The 15,643-nt window shown below is 44.3% G+C and overlaps 1 protein-coding gene across 3 annotated transcripts in view; it reads left to right on the top strand.

Annotated features, from left to right (window-relative positions):
* The window catches only part of LOC129709482 (uncharacterized), a 118,415-nt gene that overhangs the window by 69,793 nt on the left and 32,979 nt on the right, over positions 1-15,643 (top strand). For all 3 annotated transcript variants that reach the window (XM_055655903.1, XM_055655904.1, XM_055655905.1), the window contains exons 21-23: positions 3,886-3,927; positions 4,103-4,153; positions 10,377-10,466. In XM_055655903.1, the coding sequence (XP_055511878.1) occupies positions 3,886-3,927; positions 4,103-4,153; positions 10,377-10,466 (183 nt within the window). The remainder of the gene's footprint in view (positions 1-3,885; positions 3,928-4,102; positions 4,154-10,376; positions 10,467-15,643) is intronic.

The raw sequence follows: 15,643 nt of genomic DNA, 5'->3' as shown, positions 1-15,643 counted from the left end.
GATGCTAGGAGGTTGCAGGATGACTTGGACAGGTTGAGTGAGTGGGCAGATGCATGGCAGATGCAGTATAATGTAAATAAATGTGAGGTTATCCATTTTGGCAGCTAGAACAAGGAGACATTATTATCTCAATGGTGTCAGATTGGGTAAAAGGGAAGTGCAATGAGACCTGGTTGTCCTTGTACACAAATCACTGAAAGTAAACATGCAGGTACAGCAGGCAGTGAAAAAAGCTAATGGCATGTTGGCCTTCATAACGAGAGGATTTAGTATAGGAGTAAAGAGGTCCTTCTGTAGTTGTACAGGGCCCTAGTGAGACCACATCCGGAGTAATGTATGCAGTTTTGGTCTCCTAATTTGAGGAAGGACATCCTTGCTATTGACGGAGTGCAGCATAGGTTCACCAGGTTAATTCCCGGGATGGCGGGACTGTCATATGAGGAAAGATTAGAAAGACTGGGCTTGTATTCGTTGAAATTTAGAAGGATGAAGGGATCTTATATAAACATATAAAATTATAAAAGAACTGGACAAGCTAGATGCAGGAAAAATGTTCCCAATGTTGGGGAAGTCCAGAACCAGGGGCCACAGTCCATGAATAATACTGTGATGAGCAAAAACCTTTTCACCCAGAGAGTTGTGAATGTGTGGAATTCTCTGCCACAGAAGACATTAGAGGCCAATTTACTGGATGAATTTAAAAGAGAATTCCAGGGGCTAGTGGAATCAAGGGATATGGGGAGAAGGCAGGCACGGGTTACCGATTGTGTATGATCAGCCATGATCACAATGAATGGCGGTGCTGGCTCGAAGGGCCAAATGGACGCCTCCTGCACCTATTTGCTATGTTTCTATGTTATAATTGTACATAGTGAGGCCACACTTGATATGATATGCCATTTATTGTCACTATACATGTACAGTGAAACTGAAAGCTGCTTGTACTCAGTGCATACATACAATTTAGCACAAAAAACAAGAAACAGAAAAAACAAAAAACAGAAGGGAGATGGGGGGGGGGAATAGGTGCACAAATTCTGCGGCGCTACATACATATATACATATATACAGATGGAATGGAAGTCCGTGTTGGGCGGTGTAGTGGTGGAAGATGTGTGTATATGGTGGAAGATGTACTTTAAGTACTGTGTATAAATTTGGTGCTCTTAGTTCAGAAAATATGTTTGTATTTGAGGCAATCTTAAAATGGTTCATCAGGGTAATTATTGGTATGAATGACTAAAGAAGTTGAATCTATGTTCTCTCAACTTTGTAAGAATGAGAATGATCTTATTTAACCATGTCAGAACCTATGGAAGAACCACAAGATTGTTGTTGAGGTATTTATATGGTGGAAGATGGAGGAAGAGTCTCAGACAAGGAAGTTTTAATATAAGGGGGCAATTATTTAAAAGTGTTGAGAAGGAATTTATTGCAGAGCATAGTGGATCTCTGGAATTTTCTATCCCGGAGGGTTGTAGAGGCTAAATCAATTGTCGTATTTGGAGAGGAGGTAGATAATTATTTTGAAAGACTAATGGATCGATGGGTCCAGCACAGAGGAGGGGATGGGACCTGTGGCAAATCATATTGAACTATGCAAGGCAGCTTGAGGGGCTAGGTATCTGAACTCTCCAACTATTTTCTTGTGTTCTTATTCATTTCTGTAATCTTAATACTCTGCAGTCCATTATGCTGTTGGTTTTGAAATGTCCCTTTGTCGGATTTGTAACAGCTATTATGAAAAATGAAGAATACTTTCTGCCTCAACAACGGCGAGACATAGAGTGGCCTATTCAACCATTTTGCCGAACACATGTATTCTGTAGGCCAAGTGCTGGTGAAGCTTCTAATTGCTGGCCATTTCAACTCCCCTTCCCATTCTCATACCAATCATTCTGTCCTCTGTCTCCTCTACTGCCAGAGTGAGGCTGTATATAAACTGGAATAACAACACATGTTCTTCTTGGGTAGCCTGCAACCCAATGGCATGGATGTTGAATTCTCTAATTTCAAGTAAACCCCTCAGGCCCCCTCATTTCCCTTCCCAATGCACATACTTTTTCTCCCACTACCCAAATCACCGTGTTGATTTGCTCTCTTCTTTCAACTCATCTCCTACCCCCCACCCCTCTGTGCTCCTCATTTTCCATTTAAACCCGCTCCTTTCCCTCTCCCCTGTACCCTCTCATCCATACCCCTCCCTCCGGCTTTACTTTTCACCCTTTCTTATCAGACACCCTTTTGTCTCAACCTCTACCATTTATCACCATTTCCACCCGTGCCAATGACCCCTCCTCACTTGTGTCACCCATTACTTTGCAGTGTTTGTCCCATCGTTTTCTTGCTTTATCAGCTTTCTCCCTCTGCCAACTTGGATAAAATCATAGTATGAGTTAGCACTCATCTAAGCTCAGCTTTGCCATTGTCTTATTTTCTATTTATGGCTAAAAAGAATGAGAGTTATTTATTTAAAATAAAAATCATCTCTTACATTTAATTGTCTAAAAAAACATTTTGATTGGTTTTATATATGAGCATGCCACATTTATTGAGATATTAGTAATTGTTTAACAAGCAGCCTAGTTTTGTCAGGTTAAACAACCGTGGCTGACAAAGGAAGTCAATGACAGCATAGAATTAAAAGTGAAGGAATGTAAAATTGCAAAGATTAGTGGGAAGCTAAAGGATTGGGATGCTTTTAAAAAATAACAGGGTGACTAAAAAGAAAATACAGGGAGAAAAGATGAAATATGGAAGTAAGCTAGCCAATTATATAAAAGAGGATAGTAAGAGTTTCTTCAGATATATAAGCAGTAAGAATGAGGCAAGAGTGGACATTGGACTGCTGGAAAATTATGCTGGAGAAGTGATAATGAGGAATAAATGATGGCAGATGAATTGATTATATTTGTGCATCAGTCTTCACGGTAGAAGACACCAACATCGTGCCGAAAATTCAAAAGAGTCAGGGAAGGATCTTAGTGCAGATGGACTGCACCCCAGGGTTCTGAAAGAGGTGGCTTTAGAGATTGTGGAGGCATTAGGCATTAGTTTTCAAGAATCACTAGAGTCAGGAGTGGTTCCAGACGATTAGGAAATTGAAAATTTGACTCCGCTATTCAAGAAGGCAGTGAAGATGGAGCGTGGAAGCTTGACTTCAGTGGCTGGTAAGATTTAGTCCATTATAAAAGATGAGGTTTCTGAGTACTGAGAAGCACATGATAAAATAGGCTGAAGTCAGCATGGTTTTGTGAAAGGGAGATCTTTCCTGATGTGGATCTCTAGTGTTGGAATTCTTTGAGGAAGTAAATAGCAGTATAAAGAAAGTGTGGATAGGAATACAGATGTAGACTATTTTCGAAATGGGGAGAGGATTCTGTAATCAGAGGTGCAAAGGGACTTTTCTTTTTTCACATGCAGCTTTTAATTCCAGGACTGTGGTAAATCTACTTCAGCGTTCTGTGCATGTTTTTAAGTTAATCTTTCGAGGTACAGCAGATTAAAAGTTACATTGAGTTCATGCCTTGAGTATAAATTACTTGAAGGTATCTACATATAGCGTCATATTTCATTGGTCTTTCCTCATTTGCTTTAGACTTGAAAATGTGGGAGTTATATTTATTTCTCCAGCATTTCTTGTCTACTTGGCTCTTTCCTTGTTCTAATGAAAAGGGTTTATTAAAATGAAAGGTAAGAATTTGACTCATAAAATTCAGCTAAGACAGCATGGATAGAACCACATCTTCACGTACATAGACATGATGATATCAGTTTCATAAAATCAAACTGATTTTGATATCTATACCTTGACAAAATCTGAAAAAAACAAAATATAAATGTCTGGAATTGTGCTGACTTCGGTGATCCTTCAATGTCTTTCAGATGCAGGGTTGGATTTCTATGAAGCTTCTGAATATTTTACAGGTATATTTGGGGTTGAATTTGCACATACCTTTCTAAAATTAATCAAGTATAATTTTATGTTTTATTGGAGGACACTTGCCTTCAAAGAAAATCTCTGATTAACCCAAAACCCCAAAGGTTAAGTGTAAAGGTTTACAAACTGACGATCACAATTTTTCTCCAATATTTTTTTCAGTTTTATCTTTCGGGAAGTTTGATCTCATTGGATCTTGTCACCATTTGCAAGGTATTGTTTGGGATGAATTAAAAATACTTTTTTATTGACATTAAAAACATTAATTTTCCTTTGTCTGTTTAAACGGTATAGAGACTTGTAGAAAGTAATAATGGATCCTTATCCATTTTTACCTACTCAGTCTTGCTTACAGGCCTATTTCAGAAGCATTGAAATCAGTTTATTCAGAAGTGGTAAGTAAATAACCATCTCTCCTTTTCTGGGACATAGATACCTGTTTTCAGCCAATTTGATTCATTTTGAGTTATATTACAAAGTGGCTGTGCTCAAGATACATCAAAAGCTACAGGCCCAAATGACATCTCAGTGACAATGAAAGACTTGTCCAACTTATAGTCTAAAATTATGATGTGCAACAGGGCAAGTTAACCCAATTATCAGCCAATTGTTAATAGCAGTCTTCAACTTTGCTGTTAAGTAGCATTAACTAGTTTTAATTAGGCCAAGGTCACATTACCAAGCCTAATTCCATTTTTAATCTTTCCTTCGGCACAATATATCCCATTATCGCCATCAAACTTTCCATCTATTTTGAAATCTGTAACAAATCTTTAAACTTTAAACTGAAATCTTCATTTTCTATTCCCTTAATTTGTTTACAAAAATGATGAGTGGCATAGCTAAGGTAGATTTTCCCACAGTAGGGGAATCTAAAATTAGTGGGCATAAACTTAAGGAAAGAGGAGGAAGGTTTAAAGGGACCTAAGAGATAGGTATATGGTAAGAGCCACCAGAGGTGAAAGTAGAGATAGGTACAAAACTGGAATTGTGGTAGGTACAAAGGTCTGTGGAATTCTCTGCCTCAGAGGGCGGTGGAGGCTGGTTATCTGGACACTTTCAAGAGAGAGCTAGATAGGTCTCTTAAAGATAGTGGAGTCAGGGGGTAATGGGAGAAGGCAGGAACGGGGTACTGATTGGGGATGATCAGCCATGATCACATTGAATGTTGGTGCTGGCTCGAAGGGCCGAATGGCCTACTCCTGCACCTATTGTCTATAACATTTAAAAGTCATTTGGATTGGTACATAGATAGGGAGGATTTAGAGAGAAATGGGTAACTGCAAGCAAGTATGACTAGCCTAAATAGGCACCTTGTCAACAAGGCTACACTAGGTTGAAGGGCCTGCTTCTGTGCTTATGACTCTATTACATCTTTTTGAAGCTATTTATGGCAGATAAAAGTCAGACGATTGCATTGGTGCTACCTCCTGCACCCACACACAACTCGCTGACTTCATCCGCTTCACCACTAACTTCCATCCGGCACTCAAATACACCTAGACCATTTCCACCACTTCCCTACCATTTCTTGACCTCACTATCTCCATCGCAGGTGATAGACTTCTGACCGACATCCACTATAAACCCACTGACTCCCATGGCTATCTAGACTAAACTTCCTCCCAGCCTGCTTCCTGTAAGGACTCCATCACCTACTCCCAATTCCTAAGTCTACGCCGCATCTGCTCCCAGGATGAGGTGTTCCACACCAGGGCATCGGAAATGTCCTCATTCTTCAGGGAACGGGGGTTCCCCTCCCCTACTATAGATGAGGCTCTCACCAGGGTCTCTTCAGTACCCCGTAACACAGCTCTCTCTCCCCATCCCCCCAACCAGTAACAAAGGCAGAGTCCCCCTAGTCCTCACCTTCCACCCCCTAGCCGTCACATACAACAAATAGTCCTCCGTGATTTTCGCCACCTCCAACGTGACCCCACCACTCGCCACATCGTCCCATCTCCCCCCGTCTGCTTTCCGCAAAGACCGCTCCCTCCGTACCTCCCTGGTCAATTCTTCCCTTCCCTCCCGCACCACCCTCTCCCCAGGCACTTTCCCTTGCAACCGCAAGAGATGCCAGACTTGTCGCTTTACCTCCCCCCTCGACTCCAATCAAGGACCCAAGCAGTCGTTCCAGGTGCGACAGAGGTTCACCTACACCTCCTCCAACCTTATCTATTGCATCCGCTGCTCTAGATGTCAGCTGATCTGCATCAGTGAGACCAAACGTAGGCTTGGCGATCGTTTCGCCGAACACCTCCGCTCGGTCCGCATTAACCAACCTGATCTCCCTGTGGCTCAGCACTTCAACTCCCCCTCCCATTCCGAATCTGATCTTTCTGTCCTGGGCCTCCTCCATGGCCAGAGTGCGCACCACCGGAAATTGGAGGAGCAGCACCTCATATTCCGCTTGGGCAGCCTGCACCCTAGTGGAATGAACATTGACTTCTCTAATTTCTGGTCCACCCCCATCCACCTTGCTGTCTCCTCCCCTTCTCAGTTCTCCCTCAGCTCCTCTGGCTCCTCCTGTTCCTTTCTCCTTTCGTCTCCCCCCCCCCCCCCCCCCCCCCCACCCCACATCAGTCTGAAGAAGTGTTTTGGCCCGAAACGTTACCTATTTCCTTCGTGCCATAGATGCTGAGTTTCTCCAGCACTTTTGCCTATCTTCGATTTTCCAGCATCTGCAGTTCCTTCTTAAACACAAAGCTTTTTATGCACTATAGCATCTATAAGTGACTTGATTGTGTTAAAATAATGATGTGCTTTGATCTGTAGGCCGTTTGGTTTGCAAAACCACATTTAATTTACATAATTTACATATATCATCTATATCATATATCATATATCTATTAAAACTCTGTGTGTGTGTGTGTGTGTGTGTCATTTTGCATGTGAAATGTATCTCCTCGAAAACCAGACGCCGAAACGGAAACATTTTTACATATTTCAGTAGAGATTTTCCTTGTGAGTTTAGAAATACACTCCTCTGTACCATTGGTACATTATTTTCCTGACTTTTTTATTAAAATTGTTGACCAATCTGACCTTTTGTTTAAATCTGACCGCTGCCCAGCTGCTGACGTTACAATAACAGTGACATTTTTACATCTTCTGGTAGAAAATTTCCTTATGATTTCAAAAATCCAATCCTCTATAAATTTGGTCGATTATTTCCCGAGATATTTACTAATATTTATCACCACAACTGACATTTAAAAAAAAATTAAGGTTGCCAAGCTGCTGACCTCACAATGCCTTTGCACCTGGCCCAACTGCTTTCTGGCCCAACTGCTTTCTGCCCCCCCCCCCCCCCCCCCCCCTCCCAGCCTGCCAGGTTGATGATTCCATTGTTTTTCATTGAATTTAATTTAATTATTTCTCACTTAACATCACTAATTTTTAACATTAACTTTTAATTTCAAAGACAGTTTAAAAAAAAAAAAAATTGCTGTCTTCATTGACAGCTTTGATCGGGCCTGTTGCGTGCGTGTGCGTGTGTTCTGTTCCTCCCCTGAATACCATAGAGCTGCCGACAGCTTTCGTGCATGAGATGCGGACGCTTCATTTCCAGAACATTCTGAATGCGTGACGCACGGTTGCATTTCGCTGTCTCTCTCCCTCTCTGTCTCTCCCCATCTCTCTCTCTCTCTCTCCCCTCCCTCTCTCTCTCCCCCCTCTCTCCCCCTCTCTCTCTCTCCCCCCCATCTCTCTCTCTCCCCATATCTCTCTCTCTCTCCCCATCTCTCTCTCTCCCCCTCACTCTCTCTCCCCCTCTCTCTCCCCCCTCCTCTTGCCCACCCCCCCCCCCCTCCCCAAACCCCCTTCCCCACTCCCCACCACCACCTCTCCCCTACCCCCTTCCCTCCACCCCATCCCCTCCCCACTCTCCCTCCCTTCCCCCCCTCCCTTCGCCCCACCTCTCCCCCTCCATTCCCCCCTCTCCCCCTTCCCTTCCCCCTTCCCCCTCTCTCTCCTTCCCCCTCTCTCTCCTCCCATCTATCTCACCCCTCCTCCCCCACACTCCCACCTCACCCCCCCTCCCTCTCCCTCCTCCACCTCCCTCTCCCTCTGTCTCTTGCCCTTCTGTCCCTGCCCCTTTCTCTGTCTCTCCCCATTCTCCCTCTGCCCTCACTCCCCTACCCCCCCCCCCCCCCCCTCTCTAGACGCACCTGCAAGTTGGGGGCTATGCGTCAGTGGATAGGACGGTTATGGGGTAAAAGGAGCAAATTAATAATATTAATATATCTAGAGGGGTTAGTTAGTGTGTGTGTGTGCGGGGGGGGGTGGTTAGTTTGTGTGATGCCGCATGCCGCACCCCCCTTCCCCCGCAGCCACACGTTGGGGGAACAGACCCAACGGGTCTGCACTTGGTCTAGTATCTTGGATGTTTATGTGTTGTGTGTTTGCTTGTCTTTTTCTGTGATTCACATCTCCTCGAAAACGCTACCTCCCACCCCCTCCTCTCTCCCCCTCCTCTTTCTCCCCCCCCCCCCCCCCGTCCCCCCCCCTCTCCCTCTCTCCCTCTCCCGTGCCTCCCTCTATCCCCCCTACCCCAGTACCCCCCCCCCTCCACCCCCCCTCCTCCCCTCTTCACCCCCCTCCCTTCCCCCCCTCCTCCCTCCCCTCCCTTCCCCCCTCCTCTCTCACCCCTCCTCTCTCACCCCTCCTCTCTCCCCCCTCCTCTCTCCCCCCTCCTCTCTCCCCCCTCCCTCTCCTCTCCCCCCCCCCTCCCTCCCCTCCTCCCCCCCCCCTCCTCTCTCCCCCCCTCCTCTCTCCCCCCCCCCTCCTCTCTCCCCCCCTCCTCTCTCCCCCCCTCCTCTCTCCCCCCTCCTCTCTCTCCCCCCCTCCTCCCCCCCCCCCCCCCCCCTCTCCCCCCCCCCTCCCTCCCTCCCCCTCCCCCTTCTCCCTCTCTCTCCCCCCCCCCCCCCCCTCCCCCCCCCCCTCTCTCTCCCCCCCCCTCCCCCCCCCCCCCCTCCCCCCTCTCTCCCCCCCCCCTCTCCCCCCCTCCTCCCCCCCCTCCCCCCCCCCCCCCTCCTCTCCCCCCCCCCCTCTCTCCCCCCCCCCTCCTCCCTCCCCTCCCCCCCCCCCCCCCCCCTCCCCCCCCTCCCCCCTCCCCCCCCCCCCTCTCTCCCCCCTCCCTCCCCCCCCCCTCCCCCCCCTCCCCCCCCCCCCCCCCCCCCCCCCCCCCCCCCCCTCCTCCCCCCCCCCCCCTCTCCCCCCCCCCCCCCTCCCCCCCCCCCCCTCCTCCCCCCCTCCTCTCTCCCCCCTCTCTCTCCCTCCCTCTCTCCCCCCTCCTCTCTCCCCCCTCCTCTCTCCCCCCTCCTCTCCCCCCCCCCTCTCTCCCCCCCCTCCTCTCTCTCCCCCCCCCCTCCTCTCTCTCCCACCTCCCTCCTCTCACTCCCTCCCTCCTCCTCTCTCTCTCCCCCCTCCTCTCTCCCCCCTCCTCCTCTCTCCCCCTCCCTCTCTCCCCCCTCACTCCCTCCTCCCCTCCTCCTCCCCCCCCCCCTCCCCCCCCCCTCCTCTCTCCCCCCCTCCTCTCTCCCCTCTCCTCTCTCCCCCCCTCCTCTCTCCCCCTCCCTCTCTCCTCCTCTCCCTCTTCCTCTCCTCTCCCTCCCCCCTCCCCCTCTCCCTCCCCTCCTCCTCTCCTCTCCCCCCCCCCCCCTCCCCTACAGACTGTTTGATGTCTGCATTTTCTGTGTAAAGCAGTCTCCTTTCACAATGTGACAAAATATAGTAATTAATAATTTATGTTTTATGTATCCTTATGACACTTCTCATTCAACTGAATTTCTAAAATTTTGTGTTGAAATATTCTGGTGATAGAATGTATGAGAATTGTTAACTGTATTGTAAATAATGAAAATTCTAATTTTTCATGCATCTGTTTCCTTCATTGTTTCAATTCAAGCAAGCCAAGATACTAAGCAAATAATAGAATATGATTTCTCATTCCTACACAAGTTGTCATTTACATTTCATGCATTTCATCTGCATACGAAGAGTAACAACTGAATGACATAATCTATGGAACGATGGGAATAGGCAACATTTCGGGCCAAAACCCTTCTCCAGTCTGAAGAAGGGTTTCGGCCCGAAACGTTGCCTATTTCCTGCGCTCCATAGATGCTGCTTCACCCACTGAATTTCTCCAGCATTTTTGTTGGCTACCTTCGATTTTCCAGCATCTGCAGTTCCTTCTTAAACAACTGAATGACATAATGTAGTTTTGATGCATGTTACTTTAACAATTAGCTAAAAATGCAACTGTGTTATTATATTAGATCATTTTAACTGTTAATTTATAAAAGGAGCTATTTATTTTATGTCTTTTTGTGGTTGTGCAAAACTAAACATAAGTAGAAAGTTTACCAAGATTACAGTTTGTATAAGTTTTTATCTATCTGGAGTTGACTATGGTAACTTAAATTTGTTTCAGCTGTGGACTTGGAATACGATAGTTATCCTATATTACTCACACCGCCTATAGTTGAAACACCAGTGGAAGCACTTTGTCGCTACATTATTGGTATGATTTAATTTTTTTAAACCAGTTTATCTTGAGTAATAACAGAATTTGAAAAGACTAAGGGTAAACAATGTTTTTAAAGTATTTTAATTTATAAATGCAAGCTGATATTCTATTAAATACATCTTTTTAGTGTCACATTTATGGACTTGCCAGTAAGATGATAAGACAGTTTTCATTTCTAAGCATTTTTAATTTTGTGGTAAGATGTCCAATGCATTTCTCAGTAGATTGGTAATCATAAGAACATATTGAAAATGAATTGATGCACTTCCATAACTTTAGGATAATTGGGAGCCCATCAATAATTTCATAATTATGCCCAGTTAGAAGCCATTTTGCTGGGAATATAGGTTGGAGAGACTACAAAGTAAACTATAGGATAAGGTGTTAACTCCTGAAGAAAGGACATGCATAAACATCCAGCCTGAAAACTATATACATTTAGCAAAAAATGTCAACCTTTAGGAATGAAAAGGATTTGGAAAATGAATTGATATTGTTTCATTGGTTGGTTCAAATGAAATTAACCAGAAGGAATTATTTTTAGAAATATTAAAAATTATTCCTGAAATTGAAATTTTCTTCCCTGCCCAAAATCTATTAAATATAACGTTCAATTTTGCTTGATAGATACAAAATGCTGGAGTAACTCAGCAGGACAGGCAGCATCTCTGGAGGGAAGGAATGGGTGACGTTTCGGATCAAGGCACTTCTTCGACCCAGGTCTCGACTTGAAACGTCGCCCATTTCTTCTCTCCAGAGATGTTGCCTGTCCCACTGAGTTACTCCAACATTTTGTGTCTATCTTAGGTATAAACCAGCAACTGCTGTTCCTTTCCACCTGTATAATTTTGCTTTCCTTTGGCCTCCCTACACAACAGAAGTAGTTAGTAAACTGTTGCACATTAAAGTAAAAAACAATGTGCAGTAGAACATGGAGCATCTGGGGAAGGAATGTCATATGTCCTTTCTCTCCAGATGCTGCCTGACCCATTGAGTTCCTCCTGCACTTTATTTTTTTGCTTAAGATTCCAGCGTTGCAGTTTCTTGCATCTGCACATTGTAGCAGCTTCATAGTAATATCACCAATGTTTATACTTATGTATGGTATGTATAATGGCACTTTTTACAACGTTCTCAAAGTCCAACTTCGATAGCCATTAATTATTAATTACCGGAGACGATTTGGAGTGCCTAATGCACTCACGACACACATAAGACAGCAAAGATGAATCTTCCAGACGTCGTTTCTTGATTAATTGCTTTTTTTATTGAAGTAATACTAAACAAAGAAATAACTCATAACTTTCCGTTCGTAATCACTGTTCCATTCACATCATATAAATCACATAAAAGCTTCTTCTATAATGGTATGTCGTCTCGTAACATGTGTGTGTCGTGATCATGGTAGAAAACTGTTTCCCCTCATTCTCCGACACCAAACTGAAATTTTTAAGCTGAGAGTCTGTGCCAGACTCCTCTAACAAAATAACACACCGTATCAAATCTCACCTAAAAAAACTAAAACTTAAAATATCAGACATGATAAAAAATACTGACTATAGCTTCTACAGTAGGATTAAAAAAAAAAAGACAAAATGTTGTGGTGGGGAGGAGGGGGGTGGGGGGAGGTTTTGGGTCAGGCCTCTATTTCAGATTGATATTTGTTTCTTTTGTTTTGCCCACAATTGGAATTTAATTGCCTAACAAATTATTAACTGCTGAACAAGAACAAAACTTAAATAAAACCATTGTTATTGGATTCACTGGATTATACTTTTAAATGGCTGAAGGGATCTGAAGGGAGGAAAACTACACAGTGAAGTGGCATTAAGGAATATAGCAAAGCAAGATGGGTCACTATTCCTGGCACTGATAAGCAATACCTCAATATCCTAAGGTTCATATTATGTTCTTCTGAGATGGCGGCGCCTTGCGGCAGCGGCCTCTGCAGTCCATCTGTCTTTTCTTACTTTTTGGCCTGTTAGGTGTATGTTTTGGTTTTAGTTTTATTTTATTTTTAGCTGTGTATATGTGGGGTGGTGGGGGAACTTTTTAATCTCTTCCCTGTACGGGGACCCGACTTTTTCTCTGTCGAGTCTCCATTGTCGTTGGGGCCTAACATCTTGGGGCCTAACATCGTGGAGCCGGTGGCCTCCAACCGGAATCGATCTGGGCTCCAGTTGCAGAGCCTGCGGGACTCACTGACTTCGGAGCGTTGTGGTGGCGCGCGGCTGCGACCCGACTTCAGAGCTCGGAGGCTTCGGCTGCAGGCCCTGTGGACGGTAACATCGGGAGCTCGCGGGTCCCTGGTGGGAGACCGCTTTTCGGAGCTCCCGCAACGGCAAACTTCGCCCGCCCAAATCGAGGGGTTTAATTCGACCAGGAGCGGGGCCTTACATCGCCTGGCGTGGCTTAAATGGCCGCGGGACTTACTATTGCCCGCCGGGGGCTCTAACATCAAGAGCCTCGATCAGCTCGATGCAGCAGTTTGACTGCTTGACTGCGGGAGAAGAATAAAGAACTGGGAAGAGATTAGACTTTTGCCTTCCATCACAGTGAGGAGATGTTTGGAGATTCACTGTGATGGAGGTTTGTGTGGAATTGTGTTAATTGTGTGTGTTTTTTTGGGGGGGTTTTCTGTTATGACTGCAGGAACAAAATTTCGTTTGAACCTTGTATATTTAAATGACAATAAACAACATTCTGAATCTGATGTAGATTAGGTACTGCTTTAAGAACATGAAGACATGAAGAAATGTTTCATCTCTTCTCTGTAAACATTTGGAATGTTCAAAGATCTTGCAGCATTGCCAGCATTTGTGTTCAGATATCTATCAAACTCAACCTGTAATTGACTTAACAGAGAACTAAATGGACATTCCACAAAAATACAGCCTGCTGAATTGAGGAAATTCTCATCATATCAGTCATAATTGGTGACATCCTGTTTATAATTATTTCTCATTTTGAACTCTGACAAAAGAACACAATGTCTTGATAATTGCCATGTCAGTCTCAAAATCAGAGATGTCACAATTAGATGACTTCTAAATGTAGTTTTGGATCGTCTAAAACTGTACCTAATGATTTAAATCTTAAGGAAAAGAACTGTTGATGCTGGTTAATAGACAAAATAGCACAACTGGAGTAACTCAGCAGGCCAGGCAGCATCCCTGGAGAAGATGGAGAGGTAAAGTTCGGGTCGAGACCCTTCTTCAGACGTTTTGTGTCCTATTAAATCTTGTATTAGTTTAGTTTGGTGGAAGGGAAACTGCTGAAAAAAATAGAGGTCTGTGTGAAGGAGGAAATCTTGATGACTCGCATGTACTTCAATAACTAACCATAAGTATAAAAATTATTAGTGAAGGCCATCATTTGAGTTCAGCGCATTTGAATTTAGCAGCTCGAGCACACCTTTAAATAGGAGATATGTAGAGAAGACGCGCTACACGTAGAGTAAGTTAATGAGGAAACGATCTTAGTTGTTATCGATCAGGGCTTAGAAAAGGAAGAAGCAATGAAAGACTTTGGGAATGTTGAGCTTTGAATTAAATCATCATTAGACATCAGTTGAGGTGCCGGAAGACTGGGGGATTGCTAATGTTTTACCTTTATTTAAGATGGGCTGTGAGGAAAAGCCTTGGAACTATATGCAGCCTAACATTTGTACTAAGCAATTTACTGGAAAGTATTCCGATAGATAAGAAACAGTACATGGGCTGCGGAACCGAGGGAAAGGGGGCTGGTCTTGGTCTCCCACACCCTCACCCTTTTCCTCCCGCACCCTCCCCCTGCTCGGCCACTTCGCTCCCTCGCCGGGTACCCCCGAGGCCGGTGATCAGTGATCGCTCAGCCCCCCTTGTAACGTATTCATACATATTCATGTTGTAAGTTAACGAGTTGGTGTTCAATATAAGCAGGGGATGCTGGGTAATAAAACACAATTGATGCAGACAACCAATGTGTAAATTTAGTTCTTGATTCTGCCGTCTGGAATATGACAAAATTGGTGACGAGGATGGGGTTGTATAGGATTTTAGACTGAGTTTTTTTTGTCGAGTTCCTCAAGCTGGTATAACCTTTGTACAGCTAAGTTTTAGGTGAATTGCTACACCGGAACAGACTGGAAATCGGGGTTCTCTTTTTAAAAAAAGAGGGACACGATGGCGGCGTCCACGGGCTACATCGGAAACCTTGGCACTTTCGACAAGAGTAGAGAGTCGTTCGGCTCCGATATGGAGAGAGCAAACATGTTCTTCATGGCAAACAACATAATGGAGATTAGCGGTGAAGGAGAAGTAGTAACTGAAATAACAAATAACAAATAAGTCCTTTTGCGAAAGCAAAAAAAGTATAAAAAGGCATTTATTTCGACCACCAAAATATGGTTAAAAATGATAATCATAAAGGTGTACTACATTCAATGACCAAAGTTGCCTGGTTGCACATAATTACTAGCATATTTTTTCAAATTATTTGGTGTTAAATTATGCATCGGTCAGACAGAATATGCTTCAGTTGTGAAAAACTTATTTCTGCCTCAGCTGAGGTCACTGGTACATACCCGAAACAAACTATAGACTCTATGTTCATGTCGCTATCTTGTATATTACAACTACCTTTGAGAACTTTAGCTATGTTTTGTATTTCTTCAAGATCTTTTTTAACTAAAGTCTTTACCTACATCGCCAGGAACTTTACGAGTATAGTCAGTTACTTTGTTGAAAACCTGCAAGTTATTCACTAATATTTTGCCAAGTTTATCAAGGGAAGTGATAGCTTGTGGGAAGTTTGCAAAATTGGAAGCAATAAACACAAGATTGCGGTGGAGGGACTTTTTCTGCATGATTTCACTGACAATTCTGACTGCAGCAGATTCTTCTTCAAAACAGTTGACAATTTATTTTCAAACTTTGCCGCATGGTAGAGTACAGCAGAGAGCCATGCATCCCACCTAGTCAAAACGGGTTGAGGAGGTAGTGGAATCTCCGATGCTATTTTCTTGAACAGCTGCACATGTGACGGTGCTTTGAGGAAGATTTTCTTGACATTGGAAACTAGGCGATCGGCATTTGAAAACAAGCTACGTATGTGCTTGGCAATTGTATGAAGTCCTTGAGCTAAGCATGTCAAATGCAACATTTTGGGGAATAAAACTTCAGAACTGAACT

Source organism: Leucoraja erinacea, chromosome 25, assembly GCF_028641065.1.
Source record: "Leucoraja erinacea ecotype New England chromosome 25, Leri_hhj_1, whole genome shotgun sequence".
NCBI lineage: Eukaryota > Metazoa > Chordata > Chondrichthyes > Rajiformes > Rajidae > Leucoraja > Leucoraja erinaceus.
This window is presented reverse-complemented; position numbering and strand designations above follow the sequence as displayed.